At 35.7% G+C, this 20,488-nt stretch overlaps 1 protein-coding gene across 1 annotated transcript in view; it reads left to right on the forward strand.

Annotated features, from left to right (window-relative positions):
• Positions 1–20,488, forward strand: part of Nadsyn (NAD synthetase) — a 28,385-nt gene that overhangs the window by 4,211 nt on the left and 3,686 nt on the right. Inside the window, exons 4-8 of the mRNA XM_072529324.1 lie at positions 606–892; positions 2,099–2,302; positions 2,746–2,896; positions 5,969–6,137; positions 8,395–8,721. Coding sequence (XP_072385425.1) covers positions 606–892; positions 2,099–2,302; positions 2,746–2,896; positions 5,969–6,137; positions 8,395–8,721 — 1,138 coding nt within the window. The remainder of the gene's footprint in view (positions 1–605; positions 893–2,098; positions 2,303–2,745; positions 2,897–5,968; positions 6,138–8,394; positions 8,722–20,488) is intronic.

Below are 20,488 nucleotides of genomic sequence, written 5' to 3' on the forward strand. Positions count from 1 at the left end.
ATTTTCTTAGATTTTCTGTTGTTTATATTATTAAATGTTGTTTGGTTCCAGTACAGTTTGACAAAAAATATGATGTTTCTCTCATCTAGTTTGATGATCTACAAGGTAATTAATTTGTCAGTTTGTCAATGCGATCAAATGTCTTTTCAAAATCAATGAAGCTCATGTATGCGGGTTTCTTACTTTCCAACACTGTTGAAAGATGTTTCCATAGAAAAAGTGCTTTTATAGTTCCAAGACATCTGAATCTAAATTGCTCTTAGCCAATTATTTCCTCACATTTATTGTTAATTCTGTTTAGAAAGATATGAAGGATGCTTGTTTAGATTACCTTAAATCTTCTGCTGGATATTTATCATGGTTTTGGCTTCATCACCGTTACTCTTTAGTCTATTTTTTTGAATTTTTACTATTTGTTATCTCTATAAATATTCCAATTCCAAGTCAACCAATTCCAATGTCCAGTACTAGGCTAAAAACTTTGATAATGTGACATCCTCTTGTCTGACTCACTGTTCTATTTTATTTGGTGCTTTGTTCTATTAGTTTAACAGACATAATTGCCTTTTTATAATAAATTATCTCTAACATAATTTCTCTTTCAGGTTTTGAAATATGTGAAGAACTCTGGTGTTCAAGCAGCCCCCACATTCCTTTATCATTAGATGGTGTTGAAATTATATGCAATGGTTCAGGTAGCCATACTGAATTAAGGAAAAACTATGTGATAGCCGATTTAGTTAAGAATGCTACTATGAAATGTGGAGGTTGTTATGTATACAGTAATTTAAGAGGCTGTGATGGTCAAAGAGTTTATTTCGACGGAGTTTCTTGTATTACATTGAATGGGAAAGTTTTAAATAGAGCTAAACAATTTGCCTTAAGTGAAGTGGTTAGTTTATTTTAAGTTGACCTTTTATTTAATCATACTATTAAGTATATATCTAGACCGTTACGCATTGGTTGGAATTAAAAAGTAGACAAGGATTTCTAAAAAAAAAATTGATTTGAATCAACTTCAAAGATCAACCCAATAACTATTAAACTATAATTTAAATTATTAAAACCGATTTTTTGACGTGTCTTCAAACGGTCTGAGATATTTTTTTTAGATGGATCTTGTGGCTTTGGAATCTGGAAAATCTATTATGTATACAATACATCTACATTTGTATCTTTCGGATAGGTTTACAATCTCTTAGGGTGCCTGTTTTGGGTCGAAATTTTTCTTCAACAGGCGGTATTTTACACTGTTTTTACTCGATTTAATAGTAATAGATATTTTAATTATCAATTATTTACCTTCCGGTAAAATTAGATCAATTGCTAAATAATGTTGCAATAGTTTCATAGTACGAATTATATTTGTGTAAGCACCTAGGTACAAAGGTACAAGTTACAAGGTACAGGGCAATGATCTTTTTGATGAATTAAACAATTAAATTTTACAATGTACCGCACACCGCGTCGGTGTCGTCGGGAGGATCACAAGAAACCCTGACAGTTGAAGTCTATGTATAACTCGCACGACTGTTGACAACAAATTGAGCAGGAGTGAGGAAGCACTGGAGTGATGGTGACTGGAATAGGGCGCGCAACGTGCAGGGATATAATGTTTATCGGCGCAACATCGCGCTTGTAACTCACATTCTCAAACAAAAAAGCGAGAATATCGCGTTACAGTCTAACATTTGTGCTTAGACTGTGACCTTTAGAACGGATTCACCAACTTGTGCGGACACAAAACAGTGTAATAAAAATTTATTTCTATAAGGGTTTTTGATTAATGCCTTCAGTGCGGAGTCGTGTGAAACGGCGTTTTTTGCTGGGACGCTGGTTGGCGACCCAACTAAAGTGTCATAAACCAGCTAATATTATATCCCTTGTCTCTTCTTTTTGTAGGAAGGTTTACAATTTATTATTTCACTTGTAAATGTATACAATGTAATGTAAATGTAAACAATTTTATGTAAACATTTTTCTTTAAATCTCTTAAATATTAAATACTTTGTATACATATTTATCGTTTTCATTTTCTATACAACTAACTTCTGTTAAATTATATTAATGCATGTTCAATTATTACAATTCTTTTTAGGAAGTTGTAGCATCTACTATCGATTTAGAAGATATTCGTTCTTATCGCAACAATCGCCGAGCAAACGCACATTTGGCTTCATCAACACCTAGCTATCCAAGGATCAACGTAGATTTTTCTCTATCTCCCGAATACGATACTGTCCTTCCATCTGCCAATCCAATAGAATGGCAGTTTCTTGAACCAGAAGAGGAAATAGCTCAGGTTAGTTGTGTTTTATAATATTATTATAATATATTAGCATCAGTGGAAGTGAAGTAAGTGTCACTAACTGTACTACTATTTCCGTTCCAATCTGTTTTCCATTATTAAAACCCAATTGAAACATTCACTCCTCTACCGGACCACTAAAGGGACAGGCAGTTCGTGTCTAGACATAAATAGTTGCATAAAAAACACGTGCGATAGACATAAATAGTTTACATTTTGTATAATCAGTTTTCAATATAGTTGTCAAAATAAGTCTACCAGTTATTATTGACAATACATTTCAGTCTTTTTCACATCCCGTCCGACAATGCACCACCGTGTATCAATCAGATTAATATATAGTGACCATAGGTTCTGACCAATTTAATATTTGAGTTATGAGAAATTAATACTAATTATTAGACATATATCTTTAATCAACTTTTCTCTCACTGTAGGGACCAGCTTGTTGGTTGTGGGATTATTTAAGAAGATCAGGGCAAGGTGGTTTTTTCCTACCTTTGAGTGGTGGTGTGGATTCGTCAAGTACTGCCATTATTGTGTTCTCTATGTGTAATCTTATAATGGAAGCCATCCATCAAGAAGCGGGTAAGTAATTATGCAACAATCATTTTGCTCAAAATGAATTAAATCATTAAATTAATAGAGATACATAGGGTAAAATCGATAACAATATTTATCGATATATATATATATATATATATATATATATATATATATATATATTATATATATATATATATATTATATATATATATATATATATATATATATATATATATATATATATATATATATTTATATGTATATATAGAAAATATATGCCTATATATAGCAAAATCTATCATCATTTCTGTAATATTATTAACAATCTGCTGTGTAAATGAATAGTAATGATTACATTCGCTTTCAATTGATGATAGTAAATCGGTAGATTTACTATACTGTCTTAATTGCATAATTGCAGCGAATTTTTTCCAAATTTGATTCTATGCCTTTGGAACAGGATCAATTTTAATATCGTTTAGATTTAAACTCATTTGTTCCAATCTAGATGTACCGGATGCCTCCGAACATCAACACGATCTAAAGCTATACATTCATCCAGTGGCATATTTGCAAGATATTGGTACTGCTAAGTGTTACTGTTAAGGTCGTGGCATATTATCGTGCACGTTGCGTTTCCAGCACATAGCGTTTAGTTTCCGCAAAATATAATTTAAATGGTTTTAAATATGAACAACGCACACTGTCCGGAACATAGCGTTTCAGACACTTAACGTTTCCGTTCAGTATATTTGAAAACAATATTTTACTGATGCCGACGGCTACGTAGCGAGTCGTAACCGGTTGGTAAGGATAATGTGAATTAGATGTCCGTCGTTTTCCCCCCGTTGTTTATTTAGGTATTTGTTTGATTTTGATACAGAGTATTTAAAAAAATAATTTTCGAGGCTATTTTGTCATTTATGCATGTGTTTTTATTGCTTTGTGACAATTAATCACGGAAGTGGTAAACAATTAGGACTTTTGTACGGCAGTGATACCTCTTCTTTTTAAAAACACTTTTTGGTTTGATATGTATGGCTTCGTTAAATGTAGTATTTTGTTTTTTAACTGAAAGTGAAATTAAATTTAAAACATATTTAAACTGAATCCTATTCATTCTAAAATATCCATAATATTTTCATCGTCATCAATTAATTCTCTGTATAAAGTCCAGTATTCACATTCCTTCTTCCTTTCTCTTAGCATTGGATGTACTTCAAACCTTCTTTTTAACACTGTTTTTCATTCTTCATCGTTAAGTAGACGAGCAATTGCACATAATTTTTGTCGAGAAAAGCGAGATCATATCTTCACTGAACCAAACTGAAACGTTCTATGTATGGAAATGTGAACGCGCAGTCTGATTGCTGGAGTGGAAACGGTACGTGCCGGAAACTATACGTGCACGATAATATGCCGCGACCTTTATTTAAACAGTCTTGCGCGTGTCGCTCTTTATTTAACCAACGCAGCTAATATGGCTGTTTTATTAAATTTGCGCCATAATTTTTTTACGGAAACCATAGTGTAACGCGGTCAAATATTTGATCAAATTAATTTGACCAAACCAAAAAATTGACAGTGTATGACGTCATATCCTGAATTTTTCAAGGTCAGTTTGAACAAACTTTAATTTTGATTGGTCGAAAAACATCTAAAGACAAATGACGGTCAGCAGTTAGACATATTTGATGAAATTCATTTTTCTTTTTTTCTTTGAGGAAGGCTAGGATCCACGCAGGGTTGTAAAGCCAGAATGATGATGAATAATCTTAGCATATGTTTTCATTTTGTACAATTGGTTCAATTTCTAGACTTTCCCTAATATATCTCTTTTTAATTTTATCCTTTATCCTCACTACACTCATCCATCTAAGCATTCTCATTTCCGCGACATGCATTTATTGTTTTTTTTCTTGTTAAATGTCCAACACATCAACGTACAGCATAGCTGGTTTTATGGCAGTTTTATAGCATTTTTTTCCGAAAATTATCTATTATCATCATTTATAGTAGTAACTCAATCTTAAAGTGAACAATCTAGATAGTCTGTTTTGTCCTACTAAATTTTAAACAATTTTCCCCACTTTTCTAGTTTTTGCTTTGAATCCGTTTCAGTACTTTCTACTAACACTAAATCATCATCATTTAATCACCAGGGAATGTTACTTTGCAGTTTGTTTATCTCCTACACCTGTCATAACACTAATTGTTTGTCTCCCATTTAATTGTCTTAGCTTGTTCCTGTCTAAAACTGTCTACACTTCCTCAGCGATATCATCTGCTTTACACTCTGTTTATTTTTTGAAGAGCCCCTTCCCATTTGTCATTTTGGTGACCATTGCTGTTATTATCTTCATTAGTTCAACTGTTTACGTCAAATTATTCGTTTAATAAACTTTCAAAGTCCTTTTCCACCGCTTTTTGACATTCTTTTTGGAAATAAGAAGTGTTTTATTCTTTTCGTCTCTGATACATCTAATCTGACTAAAATCTTTTGCTTTCTTTTTTGCTGTATGTTTAGCTCATTCACATTTCTTTTTTTTCGAACTCTCTGTACTTCATCACGAACATATTACAAAATTAACTAACAATTAGATACAGTGGCGCACCCAGGGGGGGTTTTGGAGGTTAACCCCCCCCCAGGACCCTATTCCGACACTGTTACTCATATTTTAAGGAACTCAAAATGGAGGTAACATCATAAAAAAAATTTCGGTGACCAACCAAACACCCCCCCCCCAAATTCTTGGTGCGCTACTGATTAGATACAACATAACATTCACAATTTTATAACTTACGAAATTTTGTGTTTTATTTGATATTTTATAAAGCAAATTATGTCAGCGACACATATTCTACGATGAACAAGGCGACACTGTTCGTCGCATTGTCGTAGAATATGTGTCTGTCTGACATAATTTGCTTTATAAAATAAAACACACTAACCGCAGTTCCGACATTCTATCACGATTTCGTAGTGCTATACAACATACTTGAACGGTTGATAATTACGAAGGATTTCGAATCCAATTATCTATATATGAGTATATACGTATAAAACTTTTTTGTATGTTTATATTTCAAAATATCTTTTCCATATGTTTTTAGATCAAAAGGTTTTATCAGACTTAAGACGCATCTTAGCCAGTCCTGATTATACACCAAATAGTGCTCAAGATATATGTAATAGATTATTCGTGACATGTTACATGGGAAGTGAAAATTCCTCTAAAGAGACCCGGATGAGAGCTGAGAGGCTGGCAGAATTTATAGGAAGGTTAGTATTTTTGTTTTATATCAATTTGAGTCAATACCAAAATGACTTCATACGAGTTATCGTCCGATTGATAAAGCAAACCATACTACTGTAATGTCGCCAACTTTTACTCTTCAGGAATCAGCATGACATAGACGATATACGTTTTATCTCGACTTGTGTCACTAGTTTTATAATAAATTAAATAAATAAACAATTTGTATATTATGTTATGACCAGTGGCGGCTGGTGAGAGAAGGTTACAGGGCGCCGCCCTTCCTAGAAAAATTATGTACAAACAATTATATTTCATATTCAGACTTTTCTGTTGAAGCTTTATTCCATTAAAATATATTTCCCTAGCTGAACTAAATTTTACAATATTTATCTTTGTTTTAAGCGTCCGGACTATATCCGGGACTGATTTCATAGCACCCGATAAAGGCACGGTTACCATGGAAACGACATGCGGTAATTAGAATCTTTTCGAAACACATCGCTATACAGATACGAAGCTTAGCCGATTATATAGGCGTTAAGAAAGCAGCCCCGTGATAAACCATTCTATTGGTTAAGTATTACACTTAGATACTTCTTCTTCATCTTTTTATGTAGACATGACTCTCTCTTTTTTCGATGTGCCTCCAGCAAGTTGTCGTTTCATCGATTTCGTGGTCTTCCTACTGATCGTCTTCCTATTGGGGAACCGTCTCTTGCCGTCTTTACTACTCTGTTTGTTGTCATTCGGCTTATGTGATCGTTCCATTCTACTCTCTTATTTTTTATCCATTCCACATACATCAATCAATAAAACACTTTTCTCCAGGTTCTTAACATAAATTCAGGACAAATTCACAATTTAATACTACAACATTGATGGTTGCTACTGTTAAATTATTTTAACTTTAACTTATTCAATTTTTAAATATTGATGGCTTCTGTCATATTTAGACACAGACATTAATTTACAATGACTGCTTTGTTCGGACTTCCTTATAATAGACAATTGTATCCACAATATTTATTTTGAAGTCATTATGATGGAACAACTAGTCTTTCGACCCAAGAGAAGATTATTCCAAAGCCTGCAAAAATTACGATTTTTTTTCGATGGCTTTGATCTTAGGTAGAAAACATTTACATAGACACACAAACACGAGCGCGCATGCGCGTTTTTTTATAAACTCACTTCAGGCATATATTTGGAACACAGTTCTCATCATAGATAAAGAATATATATTACTGAATAGATAGGAAACTGTGTAGGTTATTTCTGGACAATGCGCCATCTGGCGGCCTTAGGAAAGCAACATCTTTTTAAAAAATCTTCTCGTAATTTTTCAAATATAAAGATTAATATTGAGGGTTTGATTACAAAAATAAAACAAACGTTGGTTCTTTTTCTACTTTATTTTCTTTTTTACGTTTTTATATAAACATTAATTACATGTATTTAAATGTAGTTGGTTAAACAGTGGCTATTCTGTAGTTTCTATAAATTACAACACAGAAACAGAGAAGGAATAGCATCACATTTCAAGGTGGACTTATATCTCAATCCAACATAGCGGGCTTCTGGTCCAAAATGAATTGTGCAAGTCTTCTCTGCCAATTTTGTTAATCCAAATATCATAAAGCTAAAAAATAAATAGTTTGTTTTTAATATTTTCTGTGAAATAATGTTACATAGTATATTTTTAGAGGTGCTTTACAAAAGGGCAAATAAACAAGAGTTTTGTAGAAAAAGTTCTTGAAACATTGAAGAATTGCCACATTTTTAATGGCGATAATTTTAATTCCTAAAAAACTTTTACCTAATTCTATATCGGCAACAATTCTAATTCACATCATAACGTGAAAGAAAGAAGTTTGGGACAACATCGGACATTTTAAGGCAATTATTAAAAAATAAATAAAATCTTATATCAGCATTTTCTACTTACCGCCCTATCTTTTGGAAAAATATGCATTTGAGCATCCTTATTGTAATTATTACAACCATTAACGCAACAGTTAAAAACCGTAATTATTTAAATATGATGGCAAAAAAGCAAACAATTATTTAATCGCAAATAATACAACTCGAAACACTGTGTCGAAACCACAATAAAAATGGCGTACTTGTTTTGTTGGTTGCGGTATTGCGCAGTCACGAAGCTTTGCTATGAATGCTACGCCCTCTGGTGTCCTTAGGAAATAGAAATTTCAGAGGACTGTTACTCCCATAAGAGATACCCGGGCATGGTTCTCATAAACTTAGTAATTTTCTTTATTTCAGCTATCACATGAACATCGTTATAGATACTGCTGTTTCAGCTTGTGTTGAAATATTCACTAAAATAACAAACATGCTTCCACAATTTTCGTCGAATGGTGGCTGTGCAAGACAAAATCTTGCTCTTCAAAATATCCAGGCTAGAATAAGAATGGTTTTGTCCTATCTCTTCGCACAACTAATGCTTTGGACAAGAGGACGACCCGGTGGACTTCTAGTTTTAGGAAGTGCTAATGTTGATGAGTCGTTAAGAGGGTATATGACTAAATATGACTGTTCCAGTGCTGATATTAATCCCATTGGAGGAATTTCAAAGTCAGATTTAAGGCGGTAAGTGTGTTAATTATTATCTTAATAGTCTAACAGTGGTAGGACTAGTGATATGTGAAATATGTCTTCGTTGTGAGATGTGGTCTAACGATCAGTATCTTGCTTAAGGTTAAAGTGTTATCTGGTGACTTAAAAAGGGAAAATTCCCAGTGGTTGGTTGTATACCATAATTATAAAAAAACTCAAAATGTAACTGGTATAATTTATAAAATTATGAAAATATCGTAGGTTCAAGAGATATTAGACTACCCTGCTCTAATCCCAAAACCGCATTAACGGCATAAAGGGACACTATTACTATTAAGAAAAATATCCAAAAAGATTACAAAATTGTTCAAAACGTACCTGAGAGTGAGTGATTCCACTTTAATTCTATATAACGACACCTCCTACGTAGAGTATCGTAAGTGTATTTGGTCAACTTTACAGAATAGCTGTTTAAAGGTTCGCTAATTGTTTATTGATGATTTTTCAGTGAGGAGACAATCAATATATTTGAAAATTTGCATATTAATTACGAAATAGGTGGGTAATAATCCTATGTAGTATTTTTATTACCATTATTTCTTGTTTTCGAGAAAAGTCACTTACGATATTTTACGTTGACCAACATAAAAAGTAAATTATAGTATGTCACACTTACTATGAACTACGTTGGGCACTACATGAAACTATTTATCGTATGTTATAGAGACTACATTCTTCTTTGTAAAAAATGGTAAATAATTGTTGTAAGTAGTAGATGATATATTCTGCTTCGTTAAAATTTTAAATAATAATGTCGTAAGTTTATTAACCTCATTTTAATAAAAATATTCTGGGGTATTTTTAGGAAAGTAGGCAATAAAAAAGCATGAAATTATTATTGATAGAATCACACTACCATATTTTATTGATAGAATAACCGTTATTTGCCATATAATACATCAACATAACTTAAATTTTAATAAAACACACAAACTTCTAGTAACACAAAAATAAAAATACAATATAAACTATAATAACTTTCTAATAACTTTAAACATTTAAGAGAAATTGTGCAGTCAGTAACTATTCATAATTTTTGGAAGTTATTAGTAACAAATTATCAACACTTATTAATATTTATGGATAACATAAAATTAACAGACTTACTTTGAATGGCACAAAAAATAATACTTATTAAGTAATAGCCCTTTAAAATTAAAATAGTTAAAAATAAATTTAATAAAATCATTCATCAAATTCAGAATTGTGATCATTATCGCTTACATTCACGGATGGGAGATCTGCAAAAAATCCGCGATAGCTGCTAGGGATAATTTGAGAATTACACATATTCATCAAATCATCTTTTTTGGCCTTAGCAATAGAAAGGGTACTTTGGTACAAGGGTTCAACTGATGTAGAAGAATTTGTTGAACATTGTCGCCTCGTACTTTTTGTTACCGAAAGAACATAGTAATCATTGCTAGCCATATCATACTTATAATATAATTTATTGGGATCTTCAGGTTTCACAAAAACTTCTTTTATGTTGTTCCATTGTACTTTATCTCCACTGTTGCTTTTCATCCAATTTCCATTCAACAACAATTTGAAATTGGAGAAATCAGTGTGTTGCATTTCTTCCACTAAATAAGGTTTACCATCTTGTTTGGCCCAACGTACCAAACAGTACCACTCATGTGGAGTGTAAATCAGTTTGTTTTTGGCGGATCTTTCTATCAAAGCGTGGACACTATCGCCCTCATTCTGAGTGTGTCCAACTTCTAAAAAGCAGTGACGAATAGTAACTTTTAAAGTCGATGCGGCATACAAATACATGGCATAAACTATGCGATTGCGGTTTTGGCCCACACAATTATCCGACCAAAATCTAAATTCATTTGTGCCTAAGTCCTTATGTTTTGAAATAAACTTCATTAAACAGCTAGAAACCTCATTAGCGCCCCTTTTGCCCTGCCCGTCATGCCACATGAAGCAAGTACCTTCTTTATCCCCGACATTGAAAACAGTGAAGTTAAATATTGATAGTTTACGTTTATAATAAAGAATACTCAAATTACCGTGTGGAGCATTAAGTATTTTCTGAAAATCGAATGTAGCTGTTAATATTGTTCCCTTAGAGCGTCGTTTTTATCACAGCACTTTCTTTCACGTGCGAGATTTTTACTAAGCACAGGTGATTCATAAATTTGTGTTTCAAGCAATGTTGGTTTAGATTTATTTTTATAAATGTGACATTTATCACATTGGTCCTTTTTGGGAATGTAAAAACTCAATTTAAAATGTTTGTTAACAATATCACGATATTGCCTTTCAGTATTAGCTATAGAAGAGTATACTTGTTCGTCAAACCATTCCTTGTATAAATCAAATAAGCGATGAAAATTCAAATCGCTATCCAAATAAAGATTATCACTTCTACTTCGTGTGTAATGAGATTCTACGGGTTGAATGGTCTTAATGTGATCACAAACACTTTTGACAACGTCTTCGGTTATCACCTTACGATGATTATGATGGCGTCCTCGCTGGTCTATTTGTATCAAACCGCTAGTAACGTCTACTTTTTCCAAAGCAGTGTAGACAAACTGTTCGCTTATAGAGAAAGTATTGTTACGATAAATATACTGGCCTAACTTTTATGACTAATTATTCTGTTTTATTGTAGAAATTTCGGTGGAAGTCTAGAACCAAAATTATGGTGAATGAGCCGGCTAAGCTTCTCGATCTTTCGATGCTGTTCTAGTATATCAGGATTTCGTATATAAATACAACATTTTTATATGGAGGGCAGTTAATACTCAAGACCCGCGCTCGCGAATTTGTACGTACGGATATAATAAATTATTGTCAGATAAGTTAATATAAATAAAGAAATAAATTAAATCCGTAAGTGTTATAAATATTGAACCTTTTAATAAATTCGCAACAAATGGTGTCAGAAGTGGGATCGAACATAAATTAGACTTATAATAATAATACAAGTGAATACGTTAAATAAATTGTGAAAATGGCTACGATTTATGAGCTCACAGTGACGAATTTAAGAAGACATCTCGAAGACAGAGAATTAGCTTCTACCGGAAAAAAGGCTGAGTTAGTCCAACGACTAAAGAACGCTTTGCTAGAAGAAGGTCTAGATCCAGAGACTTATATATTTGAAGATGCTGTCATCTCGTCGATTTCGAAATTGGAGAACAAAGTTTCTGACGATATTTCGAAAGTTTCTTCTGATGTAGCCAAAGTTTCCGGTGATATCGCATCATTAGAGAACAAAGTTTCTGGCGATATTTCGAAAGTTTCCGGCGACATCGCTTCTTTAGAAAGCAAAGTTTCTAACGAGATTTCTTCCCTGGAAAGCAAAGTTTCTGCTAACATCTCTTCAGAAATCTCTAAAGTCACTTCTGAGATGTCTGCCCTGGACGATAGAATATCTTCGTTAAAAAACCAAGTTGCTGCCGATAAGTTGGCCTTCGAAGAAAGGATTAAAGAGATGGAAAGGAAGATGGAAGAAACAGGGACAGCAGAGAGAGGTAACAATCCGATTACAGTGGAGATAAAAGAAGACGAGACGAAATGTAAGTTGGAGACACGGCCGAAATTTGAAGGAAGTGGAGGTTCTATTCATGTTAAAGTCCCAACTTTCGACGGAAAATCATCATGGAACAACTACATGAAACAGTTCGAATCAGCCGCAAGAGCAAATGGATGGTCTGAAAAAGAAAAGGCGGTAAACCTGACTATCGCTCTTCGAGGAGATGCCTTAGATGTGCTTCAGACCATAGCCGTAGAGGAGACCGATGATTTCGAACAACTGAAGAAGAGGTTAAATATGCGATATGGCCACGAACATTTGGAACATGTATATCAGTCGCAGCTTAAAAATCGTAGACAGAAGAACGATGAGGCTCTTCAAGAATATGAGGTAGATATTGCCAGATTAGTACGATATGCTTATCCAACAGCTCCCGAAGACATGATGGAAAAATTGGCCGTTCAAACGTTTATTGATGGTCTTCGTGATCATGAAATGCAGAGAACACTACGATTAGCTCGTCACAAGACGCTGGTTGATGTTTTATCCGCCGCCCTCGAATACGAGTCAGCTACGCAGGCCTCTGGCGGTTACAGTAAAGTTAGGACTGTAAAAGAGGAAGGAGATGAAGATAAACTTGACCAGCTCTTTAATTTGATGAAAAGCATGACATGCAAGAAAAAGAAGACCATAAAATCAAGAAACTCACCATCAGGAAAACCAGAACGAGTCAACCTTAGGGGGGCAGCTTCGACCCGGAACTCTTCCAAAGACCCTCTTATACTAATAGCTTCTTTGAAATGTCGTGAAGATAGTGTATATGTAGATGGAGACATAAATGGTAAAAAGCATACGTTGTTGGTGGATACCGGAGCGACCAGAACCATTATACGCCCGACAGTTATAAACAGCCGAAAGAAACTGTTACCAACGAGGTTGCGACTTCGGACCGCTACAGGTGAAAATGCCAACATTCATGGAGAAATCCAGGTACAATTGGGGATTGGAGCAGAAAAGTTTGTCCATACTGTTATAGTTGCTGACATCGAAGAGGATGTTATATTAGGAATGGACGTAATGAATATGCATGGATTCCAATTGGATTTTAAGAATAAGGTAATCAAAGTTGGCAACGAGGAAGTATTTCTCCATCCACATAATGACAACACTGTGCAAGCAGCCATTACAGAAGATACAGTCGTGCCTGCGAGAAGCGAAACGATCATAGTAGCGCGACTACAGGGAATTGTAGACGAAGGGAGACCTGTTATGATGGAGCCTTGGAACCACGACGATGAGGTTGGCCGTGGAATCATAATTGGAAAGGAATTGGTGACTTCGGCTAAAGAAATTCCTGTGAGACTTATCAATGTCAACGACTACCCAGTGACCATAAAGAAAGAGACAAAAGTAGGAACTTGTGTACCTGTGACATCCATAATTCGTCAGGCGACAACATCTGATAATTCCAACGACAAATTCGACCAAATGGTTGCAGTTGCAGGACAGTCTCTAAACCAGATCGAGAAAAGGAAATTAAGGGAATTTCTTCGGCAGTATCGTGATATTTTCGTACCGAAAGGAGGAAAGACGGGAAGAACTACCGTTGTTAAGCATAAAATTGATACTGGTAATGCTAAGCCAATTCGTCAAACAGCTCGACGATTACCACAGGCGAAAAGAGAGGAAGCTGAAACGATTGTTCAGGAAATGAAGAAAGACGGGGTGATAGAACCTTCTACGAGCCCATGGGTCTCTCCGGTGGTCCTGGTTAAGAAGAAAGACGGAACGACGAGGTTCTGTGTGGATTACCGTTTGCTGAACAACGTTACCAAGAAAGATAGTTATCCTCTGCCTCGGATCGATGACACATTGGACACATTGGCTGGAAGTAAATTGTTTTCCACTTTGGATTTGAAGTCTGGATACTGGCAGGTAGAAATGGACCCAGTAGATAAAGAAAAGACAGCCTTCACCACAGGATCTGGATTGTGGCAATTCAACGTTATGCCATTTGGACTTTGTAATGCTCCTGCGACATTTGAGAGGCTTATGGAAAATGTGTTGAGAGGGTTATCTTGGAAAACATGCCTGGTTTATTTAGATGACATAATCGTCTTGGGGGAGACATTCGAAGATCATTTGAGGAATTTAGAAAACGTTTTTAATCGACTTAAAGCTGCCCAATTGATGCTAAACCCCAAGAAGTGCCAGCTATTTCAAGGTAAAGTCAATTATCTGGGTCATATAGTCAGTAAAGAAGGAGTGGCCGTGGATAAGGGAAAAATCGATTCCATTAAGGAATGGCCAAAACCAACTGACAAACATCAAGTGAGAAGTTTTCTTGGATTATGTACTTACTACCGGAGGTTTATTAAGAAGTTTGCAGATATCGCTAAGCCATTAACGCGACTTACAGAGGAAGCAAGAGAATACCGCTGGGATATAGACTGCCAAAATGCCTTTGAGACCTTGAAAAAGCATTTAATAACAGCACCAATTTTAGGGTATCCACTGCCAGAAGGAGAGTTCATCTTAGATACAGATGCAAGTAATGTGGGAATTGGAGGAGTGCTGTCTCAGATTCAAGGAGGACAGGAACGAGTCCTCGGATATTTTAGTAAAGTTCTTTCAAAACCTGAGCGGAATTATTGCGTCACGAGAAGAGAACTTCTGGCAGTAGTGAAATCAGTAGAGCACTTCTATCAATACCTCTATGGAAGAAAGTTTCTAATCCGAACCGACCATGCCGCCCTTAAGTGGTTGATGCAGTTTAAGAATCCAGAGGGTCAGATAGCCAGGTGGATCGAACGACTCCAAGAATACGATTTTAAGATTGAGCACCGGGTCGGAGTTAGCCACAGAAACGCTGATTCTCTTTCCAGAAGGCCATGCTCAGCAGAGTGTTCCCACTGCAACAAAACGGAATCCAAGGAAGCAGCAGTGCTAAGAACGACGATTGTCAACGACGACTGGACGCCTACTAAGATCAGGGAAGAACAAGAGAGAGATCCAGTTATACAGAAAATCCGAAAATGGAAAGAGGAAAACCGTCGACCACCTTGGCAGGAAATATCAAACCTATGCTCAGTAGTTAAGACGTATTGGGCCCAGTGGGACTCATTTATCATCGAAGATGGCTTGCTTAAACGAGTCCTGGAAAATGATGACGGTTCAGAGAAGAGAAGACAGTTGGTGATCCCAAAGAGCAGAATAGCCGAAGTACTTCGTCAGTTACACGACAGTCCATCGGGAGGGCATTTTGGTGTAAGGAAAACCCTTCAGCGAATTCGGGAACGGTTTTATTGGATGAACAGTTCCGACGATGTAAAAGACTGGTGTAAGAAATGTACTATTTGTGCCACGAGTAACGGGCCTTACCGAAAAAGGAGAGCTCCTATGAGACAATATAATGTTGGAAGCCCGTTTGAAAGAATAGCTTTGGACATCGCTGGGCCATTTCCAGAAAGCGAAAATGGAGGCAAGTACATGCTGGTAGTAATGGATTACTTCAGTAAGTGGGTCGAGATTTACGCACTTCCAGACCAGAAGGCCGCCACCGTTGCAGATAAGTTGATCCAAGAATATATCAGCCGATTTGGAGTGCCTTTGGAGATCCATAGTGACCAAGGCAGGAACTTCGAAAGCGATCTATTCCAAGGAATATGTGATAGACTAGGCATGAAGAAAACAAGAACTACAGCATATCATCCGCAATCTGATGGTATGGTAGAACGGATGAATAGGACAGTTGGCAAATATTTGACAAAGATGGTGTCCGATCATCAGCGAGACTGGGACCAATACCTTCCGTTCTTCACAATGGCCTACAGATCTGCTGTTAACGAATCAACAGGCCAGACACCAGCGAAAGTCCTATTCGGACGCGAAATGCGACTACCTTGTGATCTAGAGTTTGGGTGTCGACCTGGAGAAGATGTAGCAGGTGAAGATTATGTGATCGAATTACGAAGAAGAATGGACGATGTACATGAGTTGGTCCGTTCCCACCTTCAGATCGCTAGCGACCGAATGAAGAAACGGTACGATACACAAGCCGAAAAGGGTTGCTTTAAGAAGAACGACAAAGTATGGCTGTATAATCCCAAGAAGCGAAAAGGTTGTTCTCCCAAATTGCAGCAGTTTTGGGAAGGTCCATACCTCATCATGGAGAAGATCAACGATGTCATCTACCGAATAAGCAAGATTCCGAGGGGAAAGCCGATGATAGTACACCATAACCGGTTGGCATCTTTCGAAGGTGACCACGACGTAGATGAAGAAGTGGAAGTAAACCAAGTCCAAGATGTGTCTGACCTCACGTTTGAGGAATTCATGGGTGCCTATGGAGGTACCGGTAAAGCGAGACATGGTGTTACCACTGAAGAAAAGCAAGATCTACTCGCGCTCCCCGATGACTACTCGCTGGCCCTTACCATCCCGGCCAGTATCAAAGACGCACCAGGGTTGGCATCCGTCTTTCGAAGGAAGTTTGGTCGAGTTGCAGAACTTCAATGCCAAGTGCCAGCTCCCGGTAAAACCTTGAAACTCCAAGATGCATCACGTTACCTTTTCTACCTGGTAACAAAAGACACTGCCCGTGACCAACCTACCTACCGAGATGTATGGGAAGCCTTACTTCAATTGAGAGGGCACGTACTAGAGTCCGACGTGCAAAAGTTAGCCATGCCAAAGTTGGAGTGCCGCCAATTAGATTGGAGGGTTATCCGAAATATGGTGGAGGAGATCTTTAAAGACACCGAAGTCCAGGTGTTAGTCTGTTGCAATCCGCATAGTTACTGGTGCGGAGAGAAAACCGTCCCTTGTCATTTTTATACAACTGGAAGTTGTAAAAGAGGGTCCAGTTGCCGATACCAGCATACAGTTCCGGTTCCAGTCCCGACAAGGTTCCAGGAGGAACCATCTTTTAAGAGGGGGGCAATGTTACGATAAATATACTGGCCTAACTTTTATGACTAATTATTCTGTTTTATTGTAGAAATTTCGGTGGAAGTCTAGAACCAAAATTATGGTGAATGAGCCGGCTAAGCTTCTCGATCTTTCGATGCTGTTCTAGTATATCAGGATTTCGTATATAAATACAACATTTTTATATGGAGGGCAGTTAATACTCAAGACCCGCGCTCGCGAATTTGTACGTACGGATATAATAAATTATTGTCAGATAAGTTAATATAAATAAAGAAATAAATTAAATCCGTAAGTGTTATAAATATTGAACCTTTTAATAAATTCGCAACAGTATTTAAAAACGTCTTTTTACAAACACATATAAATTCGTTCTTATTATCTCTCTTCACTTTTAGTCTATAAATGAGAGTAAAATTGCGCCTTGAGACTGTATCAGTAAAAACCCCATTGCTTTTCCCTGTTACCTAAATCCCAAAATTTATTGAAAATTGAAATCCTTTCATCGGTACTAATTTTTGAAGTACATTTTTGTCTACAATTTTCTGGACACATGGGTTTTAATGATTTCGTTAATCTGGTTGTACCATCACGACTTTTATATGATTTACCTGTATTTTTTAGTCTTTTTCTTGTATTATCAATCCAAGATGCAACATGTCGATGTCTAATGTTACCTACATCCTTTCGAGAAACCTTTTTGCGTTTCCTAGAACATTTCGGAGTTGACTCGGACAATGAAGACATCGGGGTGTTAGCTTGGGGTGTTGATAGTAGGTCGGTATTTTCATACCAAGGACAAAAGTAGTTATCACAATTGCAGTCTAAATGGCTTTCAGCGCACTCTGGGGATGGAATGGGTGTGTTATCTTCGTCTGACCGGTTCTCAGTTGATTCTAAAAATAATTCATTGTTAAAAAACTATTGTGTACCTATAAATAATATGTTTATTATTTTTTATTTATAAATATTTACCAGAAAACGGGGAAGGAGGAACGTTATTGTAATCTTCATCATCTGTATCTGTCAAAAAATCCATAATTTGTTCTATTGCACTCATGTCTACATCCGATGGCAGAGGTGATTCTGGAAAAAGAAAATGAAATAAGTTAAATTTAAAGATTTTTTGGCACGTATAATATTGTAACTTAAATAACCAAACGAAGTAATCTATGGTAAGTAGTAGATACGATAAAAAAACAATATGAGACGCCAACGTAAAATATCGTATCATATACATACGACATAATTTTTAATTATTTTCCGGTGTAAAATATCGTATTTAACACTTACGATATTTTTTTTATAGTGCAAACAACGTAAAGTATAGTAAATATAACTTACGATATTTTTCGTCGGTAAATGTAAAAATTATTACGTTTATATTAAAATAATAATTTTACTACAAAATATCAATACACAATAATACATACCTTCATTTCTTTTAGTTTCTTCAATCAAAGGCGTTGTTTTAACTAAAATATTGCCTCCATAATTTGACTTTTCAACGGTCTCTTTTTTGCGTATTGTATCACTTTGATTTTCTTTTGTTACGAGATTAATAATTCTATGTCCTCGGGACGACATGTCTTGTAATAAATTCTATTACTATTATTTAACTTACGAAGTGATGTAGAAATAACAAGAATTAATTTGCCACGCGAGGAGCTTGTCTCTTCACCAACTACTCTGTCGTTACCGTTACTGATAGTATTGTTATTCAAGAACACTGGTGTCTGCCATGACCGAGTGCCCCTCCCACACCACCCCCGTATAATATCGGTAGTAGAACATACGATTGTATAATTGGACGAAAGTAAACATACGACATTTTACATTCTAATTCTGGAGGCCTTCTAATAGAAATATTGAAATTTTAATTATCGCAGGCGTTAGTTTACATGTATAGAAATATGAAAATGAAAAAAAGTGAAAAACCGAAATTTGTTGGTTACGATACTTTACGTAGGAGGTGTCGATAAAAAGGGTAAAATTTTTGACTAAATATTTCTGACTGAAATCATATTATGATTTCTGACTGAATATAAAAGATGTATAATTACTTGAAGCATTTGCAAAAAGCCACTTCCAAAACGGTATAAAAATTTTTGTTGTATTTTGTATATTGACATTTGATGTGAAATGTCGCGTGACATGACGTGAATGACGTGACATTCGACGCAACACGTGACATTCGATGCAGGATGTAACATTTGATATGAAATGATGTAAATGACGTGACATTAGACGCAGGACAAGACTTTCGACGAAGGACGTGACATTTGACGTGAAATGTCACTTGAAATTACGTGAATGACGTCTTTGCGTTTGTTTTTTGTAATAACATATTCATTAGCCAATCCTCTTTTATTTACCGCTTCATACGTAGTAATTGAACCAATAACAACGAAGATATGATATAGTGCCGTTTTGGCAATGTTGCCATGTTTGATTTTATTGTTTTCATATTTGATATCTTCTCCTCTTTCATTTGTCTTCTCATACGTCAAAATCGGATCAATAGAAACGAAGATAGGGTATAGTGCCGTTTTGGCAATGTCTTCCATCTGTTTTTTGTGTTAACGTATTCGATATCCCCTCCTCTTTCATTTAACGTGTTACGCGTAGTAATCAGACAAATAACGATGGAGATACGATATAGTGTCGTTTTGGCATTGTCTTTGCGTTTGTTTTTTGTCCTTACATATTCGTTATCACCCCCGCTTTCCATGTATACCTTGCACATTGTTGAACGTTGAGCAGTTTAGACGTTACATGCTTAGTGTCCTTTGGCAATGACGCCATATTTATTTTTTTTTGTGTTAACGTATTCGTTACCCCCTCCTCTTTCTATCGATACCTTGCACGTTATTGTACGTTGAGCTGTTTAATAAACGTTACAAGCTTAGTATCCTTTTGCTAATGCCGCCATCTTTGTTTTTTGTGTTATCGTATTCGTTACCCCTCCCCTTTCCGACGATATCTTGCACGTCACGATCGGACGAGCCGTTTTACTCCCACCATAAAATGAGCCAAAAATGACCAGAATGGACCTTAGCGATTTCTTATGGGATTTAACATGAGAAAATACGCCGAACTGTCAGAGTCCCTTTACTTTTACTTCATTACATAAAAAATAATTTTTTCCATGCTACTTAACTACAATCAGCAAATGGGATTCTCCTTCTGCTTTTTATGTATGTGTATCGTAATAATTCATATCTTTTTCCTGGGAGAAAACACTTTGGTTGGTTAATATTAGAACTAATTTAAAACGGAGATAAATACCGTACCTCTGTGGTTTTTATATATAAG

This window comes from Diabrotica undecimpunctata, chromosome 4 (genome assembly GCF_040954645.1).
Source record: "Diabrotica undecimpunctata isolate CICGRU chromosome 4, icDiaUnde3, whole genome shotgun sequence".
NCBI classification, from domain to species: Eukaryota; Metazoa; Arthropoda; class Insecta; order Coleoptera; family Chrysomelidae; genus Diabrotica; species Diabrotica undecimpunctata.